Source organism: Malaclemys terrapin, chromosome 9 (assembly GCF_027887155.1).
Source record: "Malaclemys terrapin pileata isolate rMalTer1 chromosome 9, rMalTer1.hap1, whole genome shotgun sequence".
Lineage (NCBI taxonomy): Eukaryota > Metazoa > Chordata > Testudines > Emydidae > Malaclemys > Malaclemys terrapin.
Window position 1 is genome coordinate 106295323 of NC_071513.1, and position 26506 is coordinate 106321828.

Consider the following 26506-nt stretch of genomic DNA (forward strand, 5'->3'; position numbering starts at 1 on the left):
GTCCGGTTTGGCCAATGTACATGGCAGAGGGGCATTGCTGGCACATGATGGCATATATCACATTGGTAGATGTGCAGGTGAACGAGCCCCTGATGGTATGGCTGATGTGATTAGGTCCAATGATGATATCACTTGAATAGATATGTGGACAGAGTTGGCATCGGAATTTGTTACAAGGATAGGTTCCTGGGTTAGTGGTTTTGTTCAGTGATGTGTGGTTGCTGGTGAGTATTTGCTTTAGGTTGGGGGGTTGTTTGTAAGCGAGGACAGGTCTGTCTCCCAAGATCTGTGAGAGTAAAGGATCATCCACATATCTATTCAAGTGACATCATCATCATTGGACCTAATCACATCAGCCATACCATCAGGGGCTCGTTCACCTGCACATCTACCAATGTGATCTATGCCATCATGTGCCAGCAATGCCCCTCTGCCATGTACATTGGCCAAACCGGACAGTCTCTACGCAAAAGAATTAATGGACACAAATCTGACATCAGGAATCAAAATACTCAAAAACCAGTGGGAGAACACTTTAACCTGTCTGGTCATTCAGTGACAGACCTGCGGGTTGCTATATTACAACAGAAAAACTTCAAAAACCGCCTCCAACGAGAGACTGCTGAGCTAGAATTGATATGCAAACTAGACACAATCAACTCCGGTTTGAATAAGGACTGGGAATGGCTGAGCCATTACAAACATTGATTCTATCTCCCCTTGTAAGTATTCTCACACTTCTTAACTGTCTGTACTGGGCTAGCTTGATTATCACTTTAAAAGTTTTTTTTCTCTTAATTAATTGGCCTCTCAGAGTTGGTAAGACAACTCCCACCTGTTTATGCTCTCTGTATGTGTGTATATATATATCCTCAATATATGTTCCATTCTATATGCATCCGAAGAAGTGGGCTGTAGTCCACGAAAGCTTATGCTCTAATAAATTTGTTAGTCTCTAAGGTGCCACAAGTACTCCTGTTCTTCTTTTTATGGTTCCAGTAATTCTCTACAGATTTGTCACCAAGATCAAGGACTGCAGTGAAAAGACAGCAAGGCCTGTGTGCTGGACTTGTGTGTAGAAGCTGATTCACAAATATTCAGTGTAGTGTATTATATGATGTCATCTTACATCCTTCCCAAGGGCAAAACATCTTCTGAAACAATGAAGGCTTGGGCTCATAACCAGTGGCTGCAGAACTTTTGGATGCACAAGTCCACATTTCTGCATGTGTGTGCAAAACTCACCAAAATAAAAGCTGCACTGACAATGGAAAAGAAAAAAAAATTGCACTATGGGGATCTGCAACAACCGATTCTTATTGGTCAATCAGTGGTCTTTCTCCTAAACCAAGGTGGACTGGATTTCTTTAATGTAAGTAGTCACAACATATTGTTAAAGCTCATTTTATGCTCAGTGCTGTGTTAAGATCTCTGCAGTCACAGATAATAACGGTCTTCTTGGGGAATCAGGGCACAGTATCCAGTCTGCAAGACACACACACACATACACCCCCCGCTTGAACAAAACCCCATCCCTCCCGTTTTGCAACCTTCCCCCAGAGGAAGCAGACCGTGAGTGTTTTCCACCACAACCCCATCCCTCCCGTTTTGCAACCATCCCTGGACCAGTGACAGGTGCATGAGCAGCTCAGTCATTGGAACTAAGCAAGGAAAAGCCAGTGGAAAAAATGAAAAGGGGCCACTGTGGTCTCAACTTGGGCTCAGGGGCACGCTCCATACCCACAAACCCTCCCCTCCCCTTTCACGAATGCAATGAAAGCGGCCACTCCGGTCAGGAAGCAGATCGGGATAGTTTTTGACCACATACCCCATCCCCTCCTGATTCGCAACCCCATGGACAGGCGGTAGCAAGTTAACAAACAGTTTACCAAACTGCTACGCTGCGTGGCAGAAACCGCTCCCAGCTGCAAAAGGGGAGGGTTGCGTTTTGCTGATCAAGTGTTTTGAGCCATGGGGCAGTAGTTCAACACATCAGTACTACTGAATGGAAGCTACTCCTTGTACTCCACAATCTCAGCTACCACTGTAAAAGAAATTGTCTCCAGCGCTCCTGGTTGCAAGAAACCCACAGCCACCATCAAACGTGAGCTGAGGATATGTGAAGCAGTAATTTGCGCCTCAGTCGGCGGCTCGGAGCGACCCGGTTCCTCGCCCTAGGGCTGTTGACTCTGCAACTGAATGGCACAATGTAAACGCCAGCGCTGTTAGCCGGTCAGTGCAGATCGGAGCGCAGCACAGGGCCCTGGGGAGCTACTGTGAAGACAAGCGTCGTGAACGACTCACTCGTGGGAAGAGTGAGACCTTGTCCCCGCTTCCCTCTGCCCCAGACTCCGCTCCAGCGCGCGGTCCCTACCCGGGCGGAGTCCCTCTACGGCTGCAGGCTGGGCCGACGCTGCCGGCTCCGCTTAGCTGCGGCACGTCCCAAGCACCTGCACAAAGACGCAGTCGGGGACATAAACGCTCCGCGCGCCCCAAAGCCGGGGAAAGCCCGGCCCGGGGGCTGGGCGGAGGCTCCAGCCGAGGCGGCACAGAGCGCTCAAGGGCAGGGGAGCCAAAGGCGGCGCGGCGGGCTGGGGGTGCGAAAGAGGGGATTCGGAGACATTTGCCAAGCACGTGGGCGGGCTGTCGGGGATCTCCCTGATGTCGGAGGCCCCCCTCTCTATGGCTACTCCCAGTGGCTTGTCTGGCCCGCGGTTCCGGTTGCCTCACTAGCCTGGGAGGACCAAATACTCGCGCAGGCCCTGTAGCGGGAGACGAAGCGAGCTGATCGCCTCAGAGTCGAGAAGCGGCGACCGCATACGAGAGCACAGCCCCGCCTGGAACAGCCTCACCTGCGGTGCCGCCGGCGACTTCATTCCACCCCGGAGCTCATTTACATGGACACAGGCGGAGTGCCCCCTCAGCACCTAATTGGTTCCCAGGTGTGTAGGCACTACGCCCCCCTGTGGACACGCCCCCACAGGTTAGACCCATCTCTCAAAGCCGCGGCCGCGCCCCTTCCATAGGGCAGCCAGTTACTGCCACAGGTGATGCGATTTACACCTGGGGACTCCGAAAGGCACCTGTCCTGGGCTGTGTGGGTCTAGCATGGTGGTTGCATAGCCCCGTGTGCAGACAGGGTCCTTGAGCTGTGTGTTTGGATGCAGTGGCATCATATATTGCTGTTGCTCAAGTCTGCTTTCCGTTAGCAATTGCCTCGTCTCTCAACCACTTCATGACTTTGAACAGTCCAAACCAATTTATATATGGTGCTTCAGATGGGCTAACTGCCCAAAGCTGAGGAAAATTGTGAGTGAAATTGGGGAGGGGGGAATCATATAGCAAATTTGATGAAAATTGGGAGTAGGTTAAGTAGAGTTTATTGGGATGCTGGAACAATTTTTATAGTGGGGGGTGCTGGTGGAAACTATGTATTTGGTGTTTATTATTACTACTTCAAGCCAGGGGGTGTGGCCGCACCCTTAGTTCCAGCACCACTGAGATGGTCAAAAAGCCACAATTCCAAATCAGGCCAACTTTGGTTAAAAGCCCATAGTGGTTAAAAAGCAACACAAAGGTGTAACCCCCACACCTCCTGGGTGTGGTGTTCTGTCCCATCTAGTGGTACCGAGACCACGTAGAGAGAGAGAAATGCTCCAGAGACCCCAGGTTTGATCCTGCCCCCCCCCCCCGATGATTGGGGTCTGTCAGCGTTACAATTGGGGGCTTGTCCGGGATTTCAACTGGGCAGGCTCTGAAGTTTGGGACGCGCTTCCTCAGCTAGGGGAAGTATGAGACCCACACGCCTCCTGGGTGTGGTGGTAGACTATCCCATCTAGTGGCACCAAGACCACTTAAAGAGAAAGATTAATGAGTTTGCTCTCTACAACCTTAGCTAAAAGCCATATGGCTGTTAGCTAACCCATATAGCTCCAGAGGTCCCAGGTTTGATCCCGCCCACCGATGACTGGGGTCTGTCGGTGTTACAAAGGCAGCAGTTAGAAAGGAGAAACATTATATAACGTATGGAAAAAGGGGAAGTAGCTCGCAATCAGTATAAACTAGAAATTATGAAGGGTAGAAGATTGATAATGAAGGCTAAAGATATCAGGGAAAAATCCATGGCTGGCAGGGCTAAGGGTAATAACTAGAAGTTTCTAACCACACCAGGCACAGAAGAAATCCTAAGTAAGGCAGGGGTTCCCAAACTTGGTTCGCGGCTTGTTCAGGGTAAGCCCCTGGTGGGCCATGAGACACTTTGTTTACCTGAGCATCCACAGGTACGGCTGCTCGCAGCACCCAGTGGCCATGGTTCACCGTTCCTGGCCAATGGGAGCTGCAGGAAGCGGTGACCTGGCCCGCGCCGCTTCCCAGAGCTCCCATTGGCCGGGAACAGTGATCCGCGGCCACTGGGAGCTGTGAGCGGCCGTACCCGCGGACGCTCAGGTAAACAAAGCCCGCCAGAGGCTTACCCTGAACAAGCCGCGAACCAAGTTTGGGAACCCCTGTAATAAGGTATAGACCCATTGCTAAATTAAGATAGTAAAATTATTAATAAGGATACAGAAAAGGCAGAAGTGTTCAATAAATATGTGTCTACTTATTTAGAAAGAAGCAGGGTGGTTTACTCACATCACTTGGGCACGAGGAAGTACTTCTCAGTCCGTTAGTAACTCTGGAAGATGTTAAGCAGTATCTACTAGGGCTTAACATTTTAAAATTAGCAGGTTTGAATAACATGCACACAAGAGTTCTAAAAGAGCTGTCTGAGGAGATTGCTGTCCTGTTGATGTTAATTTTTACTAAATCTTGGAATACTGGGAAAATTCCATAAGACTTGAAGAATGCTAATGTTATGCCAGTATTCCAAAAAGGCAATCAGGATGATCTGGGTAATTTAGTCAACTACTCTGATTAAAATCCCAGCCCAAATAATGGAAAAGATGGTATGGGATTCAATCAATAAAAAATTAAAGGATGAGAATATAATTAGTCCCAGTTAATATGGTAATTGTTAACAATGGCAACAGTATGAGGATATTGATATAACAGGCACCACAGAAACTTGCTGAACTGATGATAATCAATGGGACATGGTAATACCAGGATACAAAATATATAGGAATGACAGATTAGGTTGCTCTGGTGGGGGAGTTGTGCTATATGTGAAAGAAAACATAGAGTCAAATATAGTAAACATCTTAAATGAAGCAGACTTTACCATAGCATCTCTGTGGATAGAAATTGCATGCTTGTAGCAGTAAGAATATACTATTGATCACCTGATCAGGATAGTGATAGTGATAGTGAAATGCTCAGGAGATTAGAAAGGCTACAAAAACAGAGAACCCAATAATAATGGGGGCGTTAAACTATCCCCATATTGACTGGGTACATGTCGTCTCAAGATGGGATGCATGCAGAAATAAAATTTCTGGACATCATTAATTACTTCTTCTTGGAGCAGGTATTGCTGGAATCCACACTGGGCGAGGCAATTCTGAATATCCTAAATGGATCACAGGATCTCGTCCAAGAGGTGGCTATAGCTGCACCACTCAATAATAGTGACCACAGTGTAATTAAATTTAACATTTTTGCGGGAGGGGGAGGGAAATATCAAAGAAACCCCACCAAAGTAGAGTTAAACTCAAAAAGGGGAATGGCACAAAAATGAGAGAGATAGTTAAATGAAAAGGAACAGTCACAGGAGTGAAATGCCTGCAAGCTGCATGGAAACTATTTAAAAATCATAACAGAGGCTCAAAATAAATGTTATACCCCAAATAATAAAAATAATATTAATAATAATAAAAATAGTAGAAGGACAAAAAACTCACAGAGTGAACAGCAGAGTGAAAGAGGTGATGAGAGACAAAAAGGCATCCTTTAAAAAATGGAAGTCAAAATAGTACTGAGGAAAATAGAAATGACCATAAACTCTGGCAAGTCAAATGTAAAAATATGATTAGGTAGTCCAACATCAAATTTGAAGATCAACTAGCAAAAAACACAAACACTTTTTAAGTACATCAGAAAGGAGGAAGCCTGCTATTCAGTCAGTGGGTTCACTGGACACTCAAGGTGCTAAAGACGCACTCAGAGAAGACTAGACCATTGCAGGGAAGCTAAATTAATTCTTTGCATCAGTCTCTCCACTTCAGAATTCTTGGGTGAATACCATCTGGTCCTAGTTTTATAGATTCATAGATTCTAGGACTGGAAGGGACCTCGAGAGGTCATCGAGTCCAGTCCCCTGCCCTCATGGCAGGACCAAATACTGTCTAGACCATCCCTGATAGACATTTATCTAACCTACTCTTAAATATCTCCAGAGATGGAGATTCCACAACCTCCCTAGGCAATTTATTCCGGTGTTTAACCACCCTGACAGAAACTTTTTCCTAATATCCAACCTAAACCTCCCTTGCTGCCGTTTAAGCCCATTGCTTCTTGTTCTATCCTTAGAGACTAAGGTGAACAAGTTTTCTCCCTCCTCCTTATGACACCCTTTTAGATACCTGAAAACTGCTATCATGTCCCCTCTCAGTCTTCTCTTTTCCAAACTAAACAAACCCAATTCTTTCAGCCTTCCTTCATAGGTCATGTTCTCAAGACCTTTAATCATTCTTGTTGCTCTTCTCTGGACCCTCTCCAATTTCTCCACATCTTTCTTGAAATGCGGTGCCCAAAACTGGACACAATACTCCAGTTGAGGCCTAACCAGCACAGAGTAGAGCGGAAGAATGACTTCTCATGTCTTGCTCACAACACACCTGTTAATGCATCCCAGAATCACGTTTGCTTTTTTTGCAACAGCATCACACTGTTGACTCATATTTAGCTTGTGGTCCACTATAACCCCTAGATCCCTTTCTGCCGTACTCCTTCCTAGACAGTCTCTTCCCATTCTGTATGTGTGAAACTGATTGTTCCTTCCTAAGTGGAGCACTTTGCATTTGTCTTTGTTAAACTTCATCCTGTTTATCTCAGATCATTTCTCCAATTTGTCCAGATCATTTTGAATTATGACCCTGTCCTCCAAAGCAGTTGCAATCCCTCCCAGTTTGGTATCATCTGCAAACTTAATAAGCATACTTTCAATGCCAATATCTAAGTCGTTAATGAAGATATTGAACAGAGCTGGTCCCAAAACAGATCCCTGCGGAACCCCACTTGTTATGCCTTTCCAGCAGGATTGGGAACCATTAATAAAAACTCTCTGAGTGTGGTTATCCAGCCAGTTATGCACCCACCTTATAGTAGCCCCATCTAAATTGTATTTGCCTAGTTTATCAATAAGAATATCATGCAAGACCGTATCAAATGCCTTACTCAAGTCTAGGTATACCACATCCACAGCTTCTCCCTTATCCACAAGACTCGTTATCCTATCAAAGAAAGCTATCAGATTGGTTTGACATGATTTGTTCTTTACAAATCCATGCTGGCTATTCCCTATCACCTTACCACTTTCCAAGTGTTTGCAGATGATTTCCTTAATTACTTGCTCCATTATCTTCCCTGGCACAGAAGTTAAACTAACTGGTCTGTAGTTTCCTGGGTTGTTTTTATTTCCCTTTTTATAGATGGGCACTATATTTGCCCTTTTCTAGTCTTCTGGAATCTCTCCCGTCTCCCATGATTTTCCAAAGATAATAGCTAGAGGCTCAGATACCTCCTCTATTAGCTCCTTGAGTATTCTAGGATGCATTTCATCAGGCCCTGGTGACTTGCAGGCATCTAACTTTTCTAAGTGATTTTTAACTTTTCTTTTTTTATTTTATATGCTAAACCTACCCCCTTCCCATTAGCATTCACTATGTTAGGCATTCCTTCAGACTTCTCTGTGAAGACCGAAACAAAGTAGTCATTAAGCATCTCTGCCATTTCCAAGTTTCCTGTTACTGTTTCTCCCTCTTCACTGAGCAGTGAGCCTACCCTGTCTTTGGTTTTCCTCTTGGTTCTAATGTGTTGATAAAAAGTCTTCTTGTTTCCCTTTATTCCCATAGCTAGTTTGAGCTCATTTTGTGTCTTTGCCTTTCTAATCTTGCCCCTGCATTCCTGTGTTGTTTGCCTATATTCATCCTTTGTAATCTGTCCTAGTTTCCATTTTTTATATGAGTCCTTTTTATTTTTTAGATCATGCAAGATCTCATGGTTAAGCCAAGGTGGTCTTTTGCCACATTTTCTATCTTTCCTAACCAACGGAATAGCTTGCTTTTGGGCCCTTAATAGTGTCCCTTTGAAAAACTGCCAACTCTCCTCAGTTGTTTTTCCCCTCAGTCTTGATTCCCATGGGACCTTACCTATCAGCTCTCTGAGCTTACCAAAATCCGCCTTCCTGAAATCCATTGTCTCTATTTTGCTGTACTCCCTTCTACCCTTCCTTAGAATTGCAAACTGTATGATTTCATGATCACTTTCACCCAAGCTGCCTTCTACTTTCAAATTCTCAATGAGTTCCTCCCTATTTGTTAAAATCAAGTCTAGAACAGCTTCCCCCCAGTAGCTTTTTCAACCTTCTGAAATAAAAAGTTGTCTGCAATGCAGTCCAAGAACTTATTGGATAGTCTGTGCTCTGCTGTGTTATTTTCCCAACATATATCTGGATAGTTGAAGTCCCCCATCACCACCAAATCTTGGGCTTTGGATGATTTTGTTAGTTGTTTAAAAAAAGCCTCATCCACCTCTTCCACCTAGTTAGGTGGCCTGTAGTAGACTCCTAGCATGACATCACCCTTGTTTTTTACCCCTTTTACCCTAACCTAGAGACTCTCAACACTTCCGTCTCCTATGTCCAAGTGTGTACATTTTTAATATATAAGGCAACACCTCCTCCCTTTTTCCCCTGTCTGAGTTGCTTATTACTGTTTAGTTTATCAATTTGTTCCAAAACCTCCGCTAATGACACCTCAATCTGGGACAGTTCCTCAGATTTGTCACCTAAAAAGAATGAGTCAGGTTTGGGAATCTCCCTCACATCCTCAACCATGAAGACGGATTCAAAGAATTCATTTAGTTTCTCCGCAATGGCCTTATTGTCCTTGAGTTCTCCTTTAGCATCTCAATCTTCCAGTGGCCCCACTGTTTGTTTAGCAGGCTTCCTGCTTCTGATGTACTTAAATTTTTTTTTGCTATTACTTTTTGAGTCTTTGGCTAGCTGTTCTTTAAATTCTGTTTTGGCCTTCCTAATTATATTTATACACGTCATTTGCCAGAGTTTATGCTCCTTTCTATTTTCCTCACTAAGATTTAGCTTCCATTTCTTAAAGGATGCCTTTTTGCCTCTCACTGCTTCTTTTACTTCGTTGTTTAGCCACTGTAGCTCTTTTTTGGTTTTCTTACTATGTTTTTTAATTTGGGGTATTCGTTTAAGTTGAGCCTCTATTATGGTGTCTTTAAAAAGTTTCCACACAGCTTGCAGGGATTTAACTTTTGGTGCTGTACCTTTTAATTTCTGTTTAACTAACCTCCTCATTTTTGTGTAGTTTCCCTTTCTGAAATTAAATGCTACAGTGTTGGGCCACTGTGGTGTTTTCCCTGCCACAGGGATGTTAAATTTAATTATACACCTCTACCTCAATATAATGCTGTCCTCGGGAGCCAAAAAATCTTACCACGTTATATTGAACTTGTTTTGATCCACCAGAGTGCTCAGCCCCGCCCCCCCCGGAGCACTGCTTTACCACGTTATATCCAAATTTGTATTATATCAGGTCGCGTTATATCGAGGTAGAGGTGTATTATGGTCACTATTACCAAGCGGTCCAGCTATATTCACCTCTTTGACCTGATCCTCTGCTCCACTTAGGACTAAATCAAGAATTGCCTCTCCTCTTGTGGGTTCCAGGACTAGCTGCTCCAAGAAGTAGTCATTTAAGGAATCAAGAAACTTTATCTCTGCATCCCATCCTAAGGTGATATGTATCCAGTCAATATGGGGATAGTTGACATCCCCCATTATTATTGATTTTTTTATTGTAATAATGTCACTAATCTCCCTGAGCATTTCACAGTCACTATCACCATCCCGGTCAGGTGGTCGGTAATATATCCCTATGGCTATATTCTTATTATTAGAGCATGGAATTACTATCCATAGAGATTCTATGGTACAGTTTGGTTCACTTAAGATTTTTACTTCATTTGATTCTACACTTTCTTTCACATACAGTGCCATTCCCCCACCAGCATGACTCGTTCTGACCTTCCAATATATTTTGTACCCTGGTGTTGTTGTCAGTAGTTACCGGTGTGGTGCTCTGCTCTTGTTCAATGACGATAACAGTCGGCTGCGTACGTGTTCCCTCTGTGTGCTGCCCCAGCTCTGCGCAGATAGCTGACACCGCAGACCCCGAGAGAACCCCCAAAGACCACAGACTCTAGTAATGTACGAAGGCACCCGGGTAGGTTTATTGCCAAACAAAGCACAGTAATAGTTTCCTATAGATGCTACAGGATATACTACGAATATGTGTCCCCTGGCAATGGACACAGCTCAGTCAGTGGCGGGACACTCCACTGCCCCCTAGACTGGACGATGTGCACTTCCAGACCTATTCTTATACAGATGCAGAACAAATTACTCATCCCTCCTGATGTATTGAGGTGCAGCCCCTTTACTCATTAGGATGCTTCTTCTCCCGTTACATGTTGGTTCAAACAAATCTATCCATCATGTTGTCCTTTTGACCCTATCTTTAAGATGCACCTGCCTGCTCCTTGTTATTTCTGTGGAGTGTTCTGATGCCATCTTGGCACAAGTTCCTCTTATTAGCACTTATGTGTGGATGCACCTGCTTCTAACAACCCTCTTCTCGCCAACTTCTGTGAGTGGGGCCTGCCTCTGGCTCACAGCCCAGCTTTTGCTTAGCAAAGCCTGGAAGTACTTTGGTTCAGGCTTCTGACACAAGAGTTTATGTTTCAGGGCCTCATCTTACTATAGGTGTGACGTTCCCCTTTGGTGTTATCTGGACCGGTGATCTGCTAGGTCACTCCCATCCTTGACTCGGGGAGCCAGCCTTACCCTGCACTGCTGTGAGAACCCCCACTCCTGGGCTGTTCACGCACAGCCTTTGACATGTAAGCTGCTCCCAGCTACTTTCAACCAAATGACACTAGCCAATATCGCTGGTCCCCGACACAACCCAAGGAACCTCCGTCTTGCAATGTCCAGTTATACCTGCTTGTACATGTACCAGGCTTGTTATCCCAAGGGCAGGGCTGGCTCCAGGCACCAGCCCAGCAAGCAGGTGTTTGGGGCGGCCAACGGAGAGGGGCGGCATGTCCGGCTCTTCGGCGGCAATTCGGCAGCGGGTCCCTCACTTCCTCTCAGAGCGAAGGACCTGCCGCCGAAGAGTGAAGCGGCGGCGGTAGAGCTGATCGCGATCGCAGCTTTTTTTTTTTTTTTTCCTGCTTGGGGCAGCAAAATCCCTGGAGCCAGCCCTGCCCAAGGGGATACGTATCAGGCTTGTTATCCCAAGGGGAGTCTCTGACACACTTCAAACCAAACACTCTGCTTCAGGTAGAATAAACAAACAGATTTATTAACTATAAAGATAGATTTTAAGTGCTTATAAGTCAAAACAGAACAAGTCAGATTTGGTCAAATGAAATAAAAGCAAAATGCATTCTAAGCTGATCTTAATACTTTCAATGTCCTTACAAACTTAGATGCTTCTCACCACAGGAAAAACATCAAGGAGTACTTGTGGCACCTTAGAGACTAATAAATTTATTTGGCCATAAGCTAAAACCCACTTCATCAGATGCATGGGATGGAAAATACAATAGGCAGGTATAAATACACAGTACATGAAAAGGTGGGAGTTGCCTTACCAAGTGTGTGGGGGGGGTCAGTGCTAACGAGACAATTCAGTTAAGGTGGAAGTGGGCTAGTCTCAACAGTTGACAAGAAGGGGTGAATATCAAGGGAGGAAAGATCACTTTTGTAGTGCTAATGAGGCCAATGTAATCAAGGCCCATTTCAAACAGTTGACAAGAAGGTGTGAGTATCAGCAGGGGGAAATTAGTTTTTGTAGTGACCCATCCACTCCCAGTCTTTATTCATGCTTAATTCGATGGTGTCCAGTTTGCAAATTAGTTCCAGTTCTGCAGTTTCTCGTTGGAGTCTGTTTTTGAAGCTTTTTTCTTGAAGAATTGCCACTTTTAAGACTGTTATTGAGTGTCCAGGGAGATTGAAGTGTTCTCCTACTGGTTTTTTAATGTTATAATTCTAGATGTCTGATTTGTGTCCATTTATTTTTTTGCGTAGAGACTGTCCGGTTTGGCCAATGTACATGGCAGAGGGGCATTGCTGGCACATGATGGCATAGATCACATTGGTAGATGTGCAGGTGAACAAGCCCCTGAAGGTGTGCCAGATGTAGTTATGTCCTATGATGGTGTCCCTTGACTAGATATGTGGACAGAGTTGGCAACGGGGTTTGTTGCAGGGATTGGTTCCTGGGTTAGTGTTTTTGTTGTGTGGTGTGCAGTTGCTGGTGAGTATTTGCTTCAGGTTGGGAGGCTGTGTGTAAGCGAGGACAGGCTTACCAGCACAAGCTGACTGCTCTTCAACCAGGCTCTCCCCTTTGATCAGCGCTTCAGTTGCTTAGCGGTGGTGGTGGTGTCTGTAGATGCAGGTGGAAGAGAGAGAGCCAGCATGGCAAATGTCTCTCCCTTTTATCATGTCCTTTCTTCCCTCTTGGCTTTGCTCCCCCTTCAGAGTCAGGTGAGCATTACTGAGTCTCTCCAAGCAAGGTTGAGCAATTCCCGTGGTGTGATCTCATGCAGATGAGTTACTGCATTGTAGCTCCCTTGCTGGACAATGGCTGTTGATGGGTTGATTGACACCCCACCCAGGTGCCAGTTACTTTCTTTGGTGTTGCTTCTGGGGAGCTAATAGCTGGCTGATTCCCCAACTTACAGCATGTTTTAATGATAATCATACTACACAATTCTCAAAACATCATATACATTAATGATATACATATATGGATAGAGAAATTACTTTCAGCAGATCATAACCTTTCTCCTGATACCTTACAAGGCATGCTTTATACGTCAGATAATGATTAGATGAAAACGAGGAATACAGGGGTTACAGCATGCTCCCCCAAGGTATAGAACAGTGGTTCCCAAACTTTTTGGTATCACATCCCCTTTTTAATTTTTGAGAAACCGTCACGCCCCCCCACCTCTCCTTTACCATCATCCAACCCCCACTGATCCTTGTCCCCTGACCACCCCCTCCCGGGACCTCTCCATTCAACCCCCCCGTGCCTTGTCCCCTGACTGCCCCCTCCCGAGACCCCACCCACTATCCAACACCCCCCCCGCTCCCTGTCTCCTGACTGCCCCCCCAGAACCTCCGCCCCATCCAACCACTCCCTGTCCTCTGACTGCCCCCCGGGACATCCTGCCCCTTCTCCAACCCTCCCTCTCGCCAACCCCTTACCAGGCCACTCAGAGTGGAAGGACTGGCTTATTGCAAAGCCTGGGAGGTGGGTGGGCACAAGCACCATCGTCTCATCCACACATTGAGACCCTGCAGTTCTGCCTGTCTAACTGGCCCTGCATTTGGAACTGGAAGCATTTCAGAGAATGCTACCATGAAGGTCCTGGACTTCAGTCTCTTACCTAGCAGCCTAAATTTTACCTCCAGGACTTAGAAGACGCTAGAGCTAAAAGCTACAGAAATCCTATAAAAGCTAACATAGAAATCACTTAAAACTAACAATTAAGAACTAACAATGATGAACTAACAATGCACAAGCTGTACTTGTATTGCTCCCCCCCTTAATCTACTCAACTTTCACCAGCATTATTTTCGCACATAATTTAGGTGAAACATTGGACTTTAACTCAGTCAGTATAAAGTCTTTTCATTCTAAAATCTCAATTTGGGAGCGGGGGAGTGTCACTTTTTATATAGGGGCCTTTCTGCTCTTGGAGTAATGACTTCTGATCACAATGAGATGTCTTTAATTTGTGTCTAATCCAAACATGCATGTATACTGTTTGAGCACTTTCGTCTGTGGACTCAAGGTATTTTACACGTATATTAGGAGGCCCAAATGGGTCTTAGAACTATACTTTGCTGTTGTGTAGGCAAGGTCTAAGAGTATCAAAGTGTCACTGTACCTTAAGAAATATAAACTGTCATTGGAAACATACAAGCTGTAAGTCATTTACATTTTTGTACTTTTCATTGTCTGTTTCTTTATGAAAATCGATAAACGTTTAATCTAATCTATGTATATTGAAAGAAAGAAATGCTGTCCATTATTCCTGTTGGGCTGTCCCTATACTCATATTGTACATGCTCTCATAGTTTTAAGTGGGTTGTATTAATTTTATTAGGAAATAATCTATTTTCACAGCTGAGCATAGTAAGTAAGTCTGTAAAAATGCGGATACACTCTTTGAGCATGCAAATTGAGTAAAATGAGCTTGCAAATGGATACTGGGGGCCTACAGTTACTTCATGTTTTTAAGGAAAAGGTGTGATAGGTATATCCATATTTTTGTGTGTACATCCTGTGTGCCCAGCTGTGAGAATGTCTCCATAAAGGCCAAATTCCACACTTGGCTGTGCAAGGTTGTCACCTATTCAAGGCCAATATTAGCCATAAACCTGTACATCAGAGGGGAGACTTTATCCCTAATTAGTTTTCATTCATACTTCCGTCTACCTTTGCTTTATAGTTTTAGGAATGATTGACAATGTTTTGCTCTCTTTGATGGGCAAGATTTGTTCTTGTAATAAACTTTTTGTCCATTTCAGGGTCAAAGTTACTGATCCCATGGCAACTGATGTTTCTAATAGTCCAAGTCTGTGACTTTGCCCAGACGTCATTCAGTTCTGGCAAGTGGAATGAACTTAGGATGTCAGCCAAGACTTTTTGGGGGATTCTTGCTCTGCTCCGAATTTTCTGGTGTCTTCTTCCTCAGACAGGTTACCTTCATCCTGATGAATTCTTCCAATCACCTGAGGTCATGGCAGGTAAATTTTCCTGCATTTGTGCATGGTTATTTTTAGAAACCCAGTTTATATTAATTCTCTACATTCTAGTGGTTTAAGCAGGAAACATTACATTATTCACATTATCAGATGTAAAAAGGCAGCATTGTTGAGCAGTTGGCTGTCCCATTGACAGGCAGTGTGACTCTGACCAGGTAACTGAACCTCTCTGCTTCAGTTTTCCCATCTGTAACATTAGAATAATATAGTACTTGCTACCTCACCAGGACAATATTCTCTGAGGCGAAAATTATTAATGTTTATAAAGTATGTAATTGTACAGCTGGATTCTGATTGGATTATTGTGCTATTCTGATTATGTGGGAATATACACAAACACAACAGTCCACAGATGGCCCCCCCGTACTGGTCTTCAATCTATAAACAGCAAATCTGCCTATTGCTCCTAAAACCTCCAAAGCAGAGCACAGGATCTGATCCAAGAGGTGAATATAGCTGAACTGCTTGATAATAGTGACCATAATGTAATTTAATTTAAAATCCTTGTGGGGGGCAAAATACCAAAGAAGCCCACCACTGTAGCATTTAACTTAAAAAATGGAAACTACATAAAAATGAGGAAGCTAGTTAAACAGAAATCAAAAGGAATAGTCACAAGAATGAAATTCCAGGAAGCTGCATGGAAACTCTTTAAAAACACCATAAAAGGGGTCAAAATTAAATGTATACTCCAGATTTAAAAAAAAAAAGGACTAAAAGAAAATGCTGTCATGGCCAAACAACAGAATAAAAGAGGCAGTTAGAGGCAAAAGGGTATCCCTTAAAAATTGAAAGTCAAATCCTACTGAGGAAAATAGAAAGGACCACAAACTCTGGCAAGTCAAGTGTAAAAGTATAATTACGTAGGGCAAAAATGAATTTGAAGAGCAATTAGCAAAAGACACATAAACTAACAGACAAAAAAAATAAAAATTAAATACATCACAAGCAGGAAACCTGCCAAACAATCAGTGGGGCCATTGGACAATCCAGGTATTAAAGGTGCACTCAAGGAAGATATGGCCATTGCAGAGAAGCTAAATGAATTATTTGCATCTGTCTCTCCACTGCAGAGGGTGTGGGAGAGATTCCCACACCTGAGCCATTCTTTTTAGGTGAAAGATCTGAGGAACTGTCCCAGATTGAGTTGTTGATAGAGGAGGTTTTGGAACAAATAGATAAACATTAATAAGTCACCAGGACCAGATGGTATTCATCCAAGAGTTCTGAACGAACTCACATATGTAACTGCAGAGCTACTAACTGTGGAATGTAAACCAATTGCCTAAAACAGCTTCTGTACCAGATGACTGGAGGATAGCCAATGTGATGCCAATTTTTAAAAGAGGCCCCAAAGGCGATCCTGACTATTACAGACTGGTTAACCTAACTTCAGTATCTGGCAAATTGATTGAAACTATAGTGAAGAACAGAATTATCAGATGCATAGACGAACACGGTTTGTTGGGAAAGAGTCGGTATGGCTTATGTAAGGGAAATCATGCCTCACCAATCTATTAGAATTCTTAGAGGGGTTCAACAAACATATGGAAAGGGGTGATGCAGTAGTATAGTGGGATGGCTGCCCCACTCCTGGGTAAAAGGGATTAAAAGCAGTGAGAGCAGCTGAGTGAGTAGCTGACCACAGGTGTGGCCAGCTCAATCAGGGCCCAGCTGGCCCTGATAAGAGGGCTGTGGGCCAGGAGCTGTAGGAGTCTTACTCTAGCCCTGGAGTGGGAAAGGTAGCTGCCTGGGAGCAAGGTACTTGAAGCAGAGCAAAGGCAAAGGGAGCTTGTGGAAGGCCTATGAAGGTACTGGGGTTACAGAGGTGCAGCCTGGGAATAGGCAGAGGCAGCAGGTCCTAACCCCTTGCCAATGATGAGTGGCCATTACAGACTGCAGTCTGCCCCAGTGAGCGGGGGCTAGATGATGACTGGCAGTAGCCTCTGAGGCAAGGTGGGTTTAGAGGGTTGGGGGTTCCTGTGGGAGGGGAGACCCAGAGTGTGGGGGGTACTGTGGTGGGCAAAACCCTGAGGAAAAGGGCACTGGGGTCCAGGAGGGACATGGGGGCCAGTGGCAGGTGAGACACCGGCAAGTAGGAGGCGCTCTGTATGCTGGAGAGCTAATTCACAGATGACCAGCAGGAGGCGCCATGCTGGTGAGTCTTCACTTCGCTACAAGTAGATACAGTGTACTTGGACATTCAGAAAGCCTTTGACAAGATCCTTCACCAAATGCTGTTAAGCAAAATAAGCAGTCATGGGAAAGAGGGAAAGTCATCTCATGGATCAGAAACTGGTTAAAAGACAGGAAACAAAGCATAGGAATAAATGGTCAGTTTTCAGAATGGAGAGCGGTGAATAGCAGTGTCCTCCAGTGATCTGTACTGTTCAACATATTTATAAATGATCTGGAAAAAGGAGTAAATAGTGAGGTGGCAAAGATTGCAGATGATACAGTATAGTTAAGTCTAAAGCAGACTGCAAAGAGTAACAGTGGGGATCTCACAAAACTGGGTGTATGAGTAACAAAATGACAGATGAAATTCAAGGTTGATAAATGCAAACTAAGGCACATTGGAAAATATAATCCCAACTCTAAATACAAAATGATGTGATCTAAATTAGCAGTTACCACTCAAGAGAGAGATCTTGAAGTCATTGTGGATAGTTCTCTGAAAACATCTGCTTAATGTGCAGCGAAAGTCTAAAAAGCTAACAGAATGTTAGACACCATTAGGAAAGGGATGGATAATAAGATAGAAAAGATCATAGTGCCACTATATAAATCCATTTTATGCACACACCTTTAATACAGTGTGCTGTTCTGGTTCCCCCCACCCCCATCTCAAAAAAGATATACTGGAAATGGATAAGGTGCAGAGAAGGGTAACAAAAATGATTAGGCATATGGAACAGCTTGCCAGAGAGATTAAAAAGACTGTGACTATTCAGCTGGGAAAAGAGAAGACTAAGAGGGGAAAGGGGGTATGGTAGAAGTCCATAGAATTGTGAATGGTCTACAGCAGGGGTCGGCAACGTACGGCACGTGTGCCAAACACAGCATGCGAGCCGATTCTGAATGGCACGCTGCTTGCCGATGAGAGGAGGAGGGGCCGGAAAGCGCCACGCTGGGGGAAGAAGCAGGGGAGGAGGGAAGCTTGGCTGCGGCAGGACCAAGCTTCTGCCTCCTGCCCTGGCAGGGGAGAGCGGTGGGGGGGGGGTCCCGGCCCCCTGCCCCACTCAGCCCCCCCTCCCATCACTCTCCCCTGCGGGGGCAGGAGGCAGAAGCTTGGTCCTGCGGCACCCAAGTTTCCCTCCTCCCCCGCTTTTTCCCACAGCTTGGTGCATTCCGGCCCCTCTGCCCCTCCTCCTCCCTCTCCCTGCTGGGATGGCCCTTGCGAGGGGGAGGGGGAAGAGCGGCAGGCTGCACACAGCTCCGTAGAGCAGGCAGAGAGAGGTAGGGATGGGCCTGGGGGAAGGGGGTGGAACAGGGCATATCCCTCCCAGCCCCCTGCCATGAGCCGCTCAGGGCAGGGGGCTGGGAGCACCCCCACGAGCCGAGCACCCCAGCCCTCTGCCCTGCACCCCACCCCCCAGCCTTCTGCCCTGACCTCCCCACACACACTCAACCTTTTGCCCTGCACCCCCCACATCTCCAGCCCTCTGCCCTGACCTTGAGTCGCCCCCAACACCCAGCCTTCTGCCCTGCACCTCCACATCGCCCTCTCTGCCCTGAACTCCCCCACACCCAGCCTTTTGCCCTGCACCTCCACACACCCCCAGCCCTCTGCCCTGACCTTGAGTTGCCCCCCACACACCCAGCCTTCTGCCCTGAACCCCCAGCCCTCTGCCCTGACCTCCCCCCAACACCCAGCCTTCTGCCCTGCACCTCCACACACACCCAGCCATCTGCCCTGAAGCCCCCCACACCCAGCCTTTTGCCCTGCACCTCCACACACACCCCAGCCCTCTGCCCTGACTTCGAGTCGCCCTGCTCAGCCCACTGCAGGCCTAGGTGAACAGAACCCCAGGCTGGCAGTGGGCTGAGCAGGCTGGCGGCGTAAGATCAGCATTTTAATTTAATTTTAAATGAAGCTTCTTAAACATTTTGAAAACCTTGTTTACTTTACATACAATAATAGTTTAGTTATATAATATAGACTTCGAGAGAGAGACTTTCTAAAAAACGTTAACATGTATTTCCGGCATGCGAAACCTTAAATTAAGAGAATAAATGAAGACTCGGCACACCGCTTCTGAAAGGTTGCCTACCCCTGGTCTAGAGAAAGTGAATAAGGAAGTGTTATTTACCCCTTCACATGACACAAGAACCTAATAAAATTAATAGGCAGGAGGTGTAAAACAAACAAAAGGAAGTAATACTTCACACAACGCACAGCTATTGAGCTTGATGCAGCAAATATTGAGTGAAATTCTATATATTTTGTTAAGCAAGTGGTCAGATTAGGTGATCACAGTGGTCCCTTCTGGCCTTAAAAATCTGTGAATTCTTCATGCTCTCTATATGCAGAACACTTATTGAAGCTAATGGATATTCTGCATGTTGGGTGACTGTAGCATTGGACCCTAATTCTATTATCTAGGAATTATAATTGATTAATAACAAAGCTATGTCTAGTATATTTATATAAAATGGGCAGGTTGTTTGAAAATATTTTGAGAACTGAACTTTCCATTTGAACATTTTTAAATTAATAATACTTAGCCTTCATATAATAATTTTCATCTACAAAAAGCACTATACAACCCCCGTGTAAGGTGGGTTCTGTATGTACACCTCTACCCCGATATAACGCTGTCCTTGGGAGCCAAAAAATCTTACCGCATTATAGGTGAAACAGTGTTATATCAAACTTGCTTTGATCCACTGGACTGCGCAGCCCCGCCCCCCCCGGAGTGCTGCTTTACCGCATTGTATCCGAATTCGTGTTATATCGGGTCACGTTATATCGGGGTAGAGGTGTATTATAATTAAGGATATGATTTTTCCATGGTGGTCATGGATTGCTCTTTCTGTTCTCACCATGAAGTTCTAAATAGCCATGGTGGACAACATAATAACTACTCTGAAGTCCTAGATGGTTATAGTTTTGTTACAGTATTATTGTCCACTAAACAGGCTGCTTCTCATAGCAAACTGTATTTTTAATGCATGTATACTGGTCAATTTGCCAAAATGTGTCATCTGCTTTTCTTCTCCCTCCACAGGAGATATTTTAGACCTACAAGTCTATTATCCCTGGGAATTCCTTTCCAGTTCTCCTTGTAGAACAGTTGTGTTCCCATTAATTACATCTGGCATTACCTACTGGATGATCAAGTCTTTGCAACGGCTGGGCATGTGGTCAAATGGCATCAACAGCTACACCCTTCTTGTGTCACCTCGCCTTCTCCTCACCACCTTTTCTTTCATACTTGACTATAGCGTGTATCGGCTAGCTCCTTTCTGGGGTGCAGATCGGTGGAACGCCCTGGTTCTGCTTGCTGGGTCCTATGTCACACTAGTATTTTACACGAGAACATTTACTAACACACTTGAAGGACTTCTGTTTGCCCTGCTGATGGTACTAGTATCTCCAAAAGCAGTTGGTTATGGAACAGACATCAGCCAGGCGAAACCTACCAGTAGCAGTCTCATAGGGATTATAACAGTTGCTGGGTTTTTCAACAGGCCAACTTTTCTGGCATTTGCTTTAATGCCACTGCTTTACTGGGCAGTTTTAAATGCCACTTCTCAGCACAGCATTAAAACTATTGCAAACCACCTCTTGAAGCTTGTTTCAAGCACAGCTTTCACTGCCATCATCTTCACAGCAGCTGACACATTATATTTTACCTCCATTGGATCAGAGATTAGCCTATACAGCATTAAAAAGAATGGCCTGTTAAGCACCATAGCTCAAATAAATCAGAATGTAATAGTGACCCCTTTTAATTTTCTCCGCTATAATCTTAATCCCCATAATCTTGCACAGCATGGGATTCACCCAAGATTAACTCATTTTGCAGTCAATGGGATAATGCTCTTTGGGATCCTGCACATTCTGGCTATCAGTGTTGGTTTGAAAATGCTGAAAATAAACATCCATCAATTATCATGGATCAGACTACATAATCATAGGCCACCTACAATGTTGGTGCTTGCCAAGGGCAATCCAACATTATTATTATTCTATTTTGTTCCTTTGGCATTCCTTTCCCTGTTCAACCACCAAGAACCTCGATTCCTCATTCCTCTTATTTTACCACTAGTCCTATTGATCACACCGCAGAATAGAACCCTGAAGTGGAAACCCATCATTATTATTTTCAATGTTCTTGGTGCCCTTTTGTTTGGGTGCTTACACCAGGGAGGGCTGATCCCATGCCTGTCTCATTTAGAACAGCTCATACATTCTACAGAGTCCCTGAACCATCCAGCACACTATACTCTACTCTTTGCTCACACCTATATGCCTCCCAGGTTTCTGCTCAGTATCAATAAGAGAGACCCACTAGTAGAAATAATTGATATGGCTGGAACTGAACAAAACACCCTCTGCCAAACTCTGGGACAATTAGCAAACAACATTGCCTGTGGGACTAGAGAGACTGATAAAGAAAGAACTTGTCATTTTTTTGTTATAACCCCCGGTACAGTCAGAACAACAATACAAAAATGTGGGGTTCTGTTCAAGAATGAGACATTAATATTTCCACACTTGACAATGGAAGATCCACCACAAATATCCTTTCTATTCAGTGAAAAATGGAGAAGTCAGTTAGGACTATACATCCTTCAGATAGACAGAAATGAACAGAGCATTTAGTTATTAGAGGATTTATGTTTCACTTTTTAATTTTATTTAGTTCTGGTGAAAGTTGCTCGATCAACAGTCCTGGAGATTGATGTTCTCTCCCTTTATTCACAGACACAAGTACAGCACAAGCAGTGGGAGTGCAAACTTCCCCATATTGTCCCCCCACTATTACCCTCAGCAGTGTTCCTCAGCCCTATTCTGGATGGATGCTATCTAAGTGTGAGGTCGTTCGATCTCCAGCATTGTTTTTACACCAGGATAATTTTCCTGCTGGGAGAGGACAAAATCAGAGAAAAAAGGCTGAAGTTCTTTCTCTCCACAAAACTTTCCAGATGGTTTTGGGTCAGCTCTTCTTGTGTCAAGTATATTGTTTTTTTTTTTTTTTTTCTTTTATTATATCTCTTTAGATTATACTTCTTATTTATATGCATTAATGCTGCAGTAAAGCATTCAGGGCCTCCTCCCAGTAGTTACAGTAGGCTCCAGTCATGATATAGAATTCATTTTTATGAGCACCTCTGTTACAGGATGGTGCATGATCAGATATATCCTCTCAAGGGATTGTATCATGTCCTTGAAAAGGGAGTGGGATTAGTTTCATTGTCTAGTAACGTCTAATGTTTTATCACTAGCAAGTCAGATCCTAGGAATGGAAGCCCCAGGTTCAATCCCCAAACCAGCCACTGCTTAGTCTTACTGTTCATTTATCTTTTCCTGCTACAAGGCCATTTATTTGTGGAAACAGTATATTTTAAATTGCCTTTCTATTAGGAGTGGATCTGAACCTGAACCCATAGATCCCTGAACTACAGCGAGGGGAATTGCAGAAGTTGAACCAAGATCTGGACATAAATTTCACAGGTGACCTCCTTTGGATATAGGAGTTTGGTTCTGGCCATTATGGACAAACACTTCCAGACTTTGGGGAAATATTAATCCTGATCCAAACCTTATAGGTCAAGCCTGTCTCTTTCAGATGAACCTGCCAATGATAAATGGGACTTGTTCAAATGCCAGTCATACTACACGAAGGGCTTGGTACATACAGTTTCAGATTTTAAATGCCAATTTTACAAGCAGACCAAATAATGGACTATGAAGATAGTTTATGGGGCCAAGTTATAAAAGGAAATCAAGACCAAGTCCCAATATGAAGAATTTATCATTGTTTGCCAAATTTCACAGAAATTCACAGAAGATGATGTCCATGCTTGGCATTCTGATCAATGTAAATAGTTTTTGGTCTCTGCAAAGCACTTTATACTGGGGGGGAAGCTGTTTTTCCTAATTGTGGAAATGCATGTAGGTTATGTGTATTTGTTTGCTTTGCTGTTTTATGTAACATTAGAAGAAGTTATGAAAACACCTTGATACTGTACCAAATGTATTTTTCAGGTTAATTCTATTGTTTTCTATGCTGCTACACATTTCTGGAAAAAATCCTGTTCCATGTGTTTTGTGTTATAGTTGGTGGGGTGTTGTATTGACTTTTCAGAACCATGTTTAATATTTCAGACCTTCCTTGGTGTTCATAGCAGAATTCAGTGAAGGCTCTTAGTAAAGAACTGTACTTCTTTTCTGTATCTTGGAATGTATATAACCTCCATCACCATAGTATCTGAAAGTCTTATAGCTCTCATTTGATGTAGTGAACTATTATTCTCCATGGTACACTGAGATCGTGTGGCTTTTCTATGGTCACAGAGGCAGCCTATGGTGGATCCAAGAACAGAACCTGGCTCTCCTGAGTGCCAATCCATCTCCTTAATCTCAAACCCATCTTTCCTCTCTTACCAGGTAGATCTTTGCTGTTTATACGTGGGCCCGTATACCTTGCATATCTAAAATGCTTACTGACATCAAGTGGACTTTTTAGGTGTGCAAAGGATGCAGGACGTGCCTCTATGTGTGTCAGATTTAATCTTATTTCAATAGCGCTCTTCATCCTCAAGCATACAAAATGTTATACAAATTAAGTATACACACATGAAATTCAGCTACTACTGTAATGGACCATGATTACTCTTCAGCACATAGCAACATTACACAAGTTAAAAGTAGGCAGTGAGAAATACCATCTCCAACTGAAACTGCATGGGGGGAAATGAGGTTAATAGACCTCTGTATTATGATGTATTGCCCATTAAGATAGTAACATACCGTTTTAGATAATTCTTTCAAATAGCACATTCTGAGGGCTATTTTAATACTGAAGTTTCTTTCTGCCCCCACCACAGCCAGGGACTTGCTCTGGGCAAGTTATTTAATCTTTCTGTGACTCATTTTACCTATCAGTAAAGTGGGGTTAATACTTACCCCACCCAACAGTGTAAAGTTCTTTGAGATCTTCAGATGAAAGGGGCACTATAAATGTAAAGTATTACTACTCTATATAAGATGCCTGCTGTGACAGATATGGCAATTTACTGCAATATCTTTAGAAGATCTTACTGTATTAAGTATATGTAACATTGTGGGCCAGACACTGTATGTAATTCCATGGGGGTGGGCGAACACAGCTTCTCCAGGAACTAAGAACAGTGTGGGTGATTTGGAAAATTTACTCAGGTTGTAACATCTCCAGCGTTACCACCACTTGGAGAGGCTCACATATATTGATTCAAACTGGATTCTCTAGAGACCAACAGACAAAGTGTAGACTTTTAGATAAATAGCCTGAATTTAAACTGACTTGGGGCCTTCTTTCTGATCCAGCAAACTGATTGTGGGGAAAGAACAATTGCATTCTGCCAATAAATTGCATATCTTATTTTACTCTTTCATGCATATTGTGGGGATAATAAAAGAATTAAAGTTAGCTTAAGTCTGGTTAAGAAAATAATATACACCTCTACCCCGATATAACGTGACCCGATATAACACAAATTCAGATATAACGCAGTAAAGCAGTGCTCCGAGGGGTGGGGCTGGGTGCTCCAGCAGATCAAAGCAAGTTCGATATAATGCGGTTTCACCTATAACGCAATAAGATTTTATGGCTCCCGAGGACAGTGTTATATCGGGGTAGAGGCCATGAGAATAAGTAGTATTACTTATTGCTTGTAGTGTGGGAAGGATGTTTGGTTCCAAAAGTAACCAATACAATAAAGAGCTACAGTAACAAACAAAAACTGTCTTAAAAGAAACAAGCATGAACCTTCCAACCGTTCTGCTGCTAAGCAAGGAGTGGGGAGGAGATAAGAAGGGAAGGTCTTGGAGGAAGGAAAATAGCAAGGATAAACTGCTTCGAATGGGATTTTTGCTCAAGATAGCAAATTAGCTGAAGGATATAAAGAGAGCCATGAATCTGAAGGTTGTTTGGGAGACCCTGCCTGATCATGCTGGAGTACATGGATTAGATGTTTTTTACTTAGGTCTGGTGTGTCTCTAAGTATACTGATCAACTGCTTACAACTACTTTGTTACTGTACTGGGTGTAGTGACTGCTTATTTTTAGGTTGTTAGGCATGTTTAGAGCAATTGTATAAAATGCCATTTGGCCTTTGGACTTAATAAAGGAATTATAGTTAAATTAATGTCTGGTGGTCTCCCATATTATTAATTTCAAATATTATTGATAATTCCAACACATATTCTGGAAGATTGTGCAATGGGCACATTTTACAACTTTCAAAATACACTGTTACTTATGTTATTGGGGCAGGACTGTCTTTTACTAGATGTCTATCTGGACTCTAGCACAATGTTACCCCAACCATGTTTTGCATATTTGAGAGGGAGGAAAAAAGGTATTGTGACGGGTTCAGTCACAGAGACCCCCTTGGGACTGTCACTTGATTTGCTGAAACTACCTCTGAGCTTCCCTACCACCTTGGGACTCCAGAACCCTGCCTTGTTGAGCCAGACATGCTAGCCGGCTTCAACACAGACCCAGGTCTGGTCCACACCCCCAAAGCTGCAGACTAACCAAAAACTGCTCAGCAGGTCACCTCTCCAGTACCCAGACACCCAATGGAATCCAAACCCCAAATCTGTTTAAAGCTTATACATGGTAAACTCATGAATTGTCCGTCCTATATATATAATCTATATATATAACACTGATAGAGAGATATGGCCAGCTGTTTGCTCCCCCAGGTATTAATCACTTATTCTGGGTTTGTTAATAAACAAAAGTGATTTTATTAAGTATAAAAAGTAGGATTTAAGTGGTTTCAAGTAATAACAGACAGAACAAAGTACGTTACCAGGAAAAATAAAACAAAACACGCAAGTCCAAGCCTAATATATTAAGAAACTGAATACAGGTAATTATCACCCTCAGAGATGTTTCAATAAGCTTCTTTCACAGACTAGACTCCTTCCTAGTCTGGGCCCAGTCTTTTCCTCTGGTACAGTCCTTGTTCCAGCTCAGGTGGTAACTAGGGGATTTCTCATGACTGGATGCCTTTGTTCTGTTCCACCCCCTTTTATCTCTTTGGCATAAGGTGGGAATCTTTTGTCTCTCGGGGTCCTCACCCCTCCTAAATGGAAAAGCACCAGGTTTAAGAGGATTCCAATACAAGGTGACATGATCAGATGTCATTGTAAGACCTCATTCTTCATTACCCACAGGCTGGCCCCTACCTCCATAAGAAGGCTTACAGGTAAATAATCCATCTACAGCCAATTGTCCTAGTCAATGGTTGCCATCA

The 26506-nt window shown here is 43.8% G+C and overlaps 1 protein-coding gene across 2 annotated transcripts; it reads left to right on the plus strand.

Moving 5' to 3' along the window:
- Positions 1 to 1731: 1731 nt before the first annotated feature.
- On the plus strand, positions 1732 to 25387 carry PIGZ (phosphatidylinositol glycan anchor biosynthesis class Z). Of its 2 annotated transcripts, none has more exons than XM_054038798.1 (3): positions 1732 to 2983; positions 14792 to 15010; positions 20260 to 25387. In XM_054038798.1, the coding sequence occupies exons 2-3, from the start codon at positions 14821 to 14823 to the stop codon at positions 21858 to 21860; spliced, it is 1791 nt and encodes a 596-aa protein (XP_053894773.1). In that variant the 5' UTR covers positions 1732 to 2983; positions 14792 to 14820; the 3' UTR covers positions 21861 to 25387. The 2 variants fall into 2 exon arrangements, with proteins under 2 accessions (XP_053894773.1, XP_053894772.1); XM_054038797.1 differs by having other exon boundaries at positions 1732 to 2942.
- Positions 25388 to 26506: the final 1119 nt, after the last annotated feature.